This window comes from Galeopterus variegatus, unplaced genomic scaffold (assembly GCF_000696425.1).
Source record: "Galeopterus variegatus unplaced genomic scaffold, G_variegatus-3.0.2 Scaffold404, whole genome shotgun sequence".
Classification (NCBI taxonomy): Eukaryota; Metazoa; Chordata; class Mammalia; order Dermoptera; family Cynocephalidae; genus Galeopterus; species Galeopterus variegatus.
The window spans coordinates 292,117-293,370 of record NW_007726515.1 but is presented as its reverse complement, the minus strand read 5'-3'; the positions used below and the strand labels follow the sequence as shown (position 1 = coordinate 293,370).

The window sequence follows — 1,254 nt, the reverse complement described above, 5'->3', positions numbered from 1 at the left end:
TTTGAGTTTTAATGCAGGAGTAGGTATTCTCGCAATTGCTAGAACCAGATCATAGATACCTACATGAATGATTTCTTGCTTAGGTTTATTCTGAAGTATAGCATTAGGATAATAATTGTTTGCTATATAAAATTATTATGTTAATTTCATTTTAGAACTGTTCAGGAAATTGCATTTTTGAAAAATTGTACAGTGAAGCATGATCATTTACTTGGGGAAAGATAGCAATAAAATATCGCTTAAAATATTAGTCATAAGATGTTTTGATGAGCCTATGAAACGTAATACCAGGCAGTTTTGAATGATTTTCTGAAACAAATATTTTTCAGTTTATTTAATAACACTTTGAACTCTTGGTTGTTAATTTATAAAATAAAAAATTAAAAATCACTAAATTTCTCTATAAAAATGTTTTCTTCCTCAGGCCAGGATCTGTTGTACCTACTAATCTGTTTCAAGGAATTAAAACTGTAAATCCAACATTTCGGGGATATTCTCAGCAGGTTAGTCTGTTGCTTTCATTCATAATGCTTTTATATTTGTCCATGTATCTTTTTGAGTGATCACACCTTGTGTATCTACCAAGAATAGTAACCCTTTATCATGTTTATATTTTTCCAACTTTCTTTTAGTTTTATTATGTATATTTTTCTAGAAACTTTTAAATTTAGGGATGGGTAAATATGTCAGTATATTTCTTTTCATGCGTTTAGCTTCAAGTTTTACATACCAAGATCACATAAATTTTCACCTATATTTTCTATATTTTATGCTTTTATTTTTTGCATTTAATTTGTCAATACATCCGGCTTTTATTTCATTTTACAGTGATTCAACTTTCATTTTTATTTTTTCACAAATAGCTCAGAAATTGTACCAAACTATACGAATGTTAACAATTCTCTTTCTGTTTGATTTAAAAATTTCTTCTTTGTTAATTGTTTCATGCTTTCTTAATATATGATAGGGTCTATTTATGGGCTTTCTAATTCATTTCATTAAACTGTCTTTTTTAAAATTAATAACACATGGTAGTATCGATTATTGTAATTTTATATAATATCTTTTTTTTTTTTTCTTCCTTTTTTGTCTTTTTTCGTGACCGGCAACGGATCGCAACCCTCAGTGTCGCGCCCGTACCCGACCGGGACCGGCAACGGGATCGCAGCCCTCGGTGTTGCGCCCGCACCTCGCTCAGCCAGTGAGCGGCCGGTCTACATGTGGGATCCAAACCCTCGGTGGGAGTGCCGCCGC

General features: G+C 32.0%; 1 protein-coding gene across 1 annotated transcript in view; it reads left to right on the top strand.

The window, feature by feature from the left end:
* Window positions 1-1,254, top strand: part of USP33 (ubiquitin specific peptidase 33) — a 58,648-nt gene that overhangs the window by 32,387 nt on the left and 25,007 nt on the right. The window contains exon 8 of the mRNA XM_008568383.1: window positions 425-503. Within this exon, the coding sequence (XP_008566605.1) occupies window positions 425-503 (79 nt within the window). The remainder of the gene's footprint in view (window positions 1-424; window positions 504-1,254) is intronic.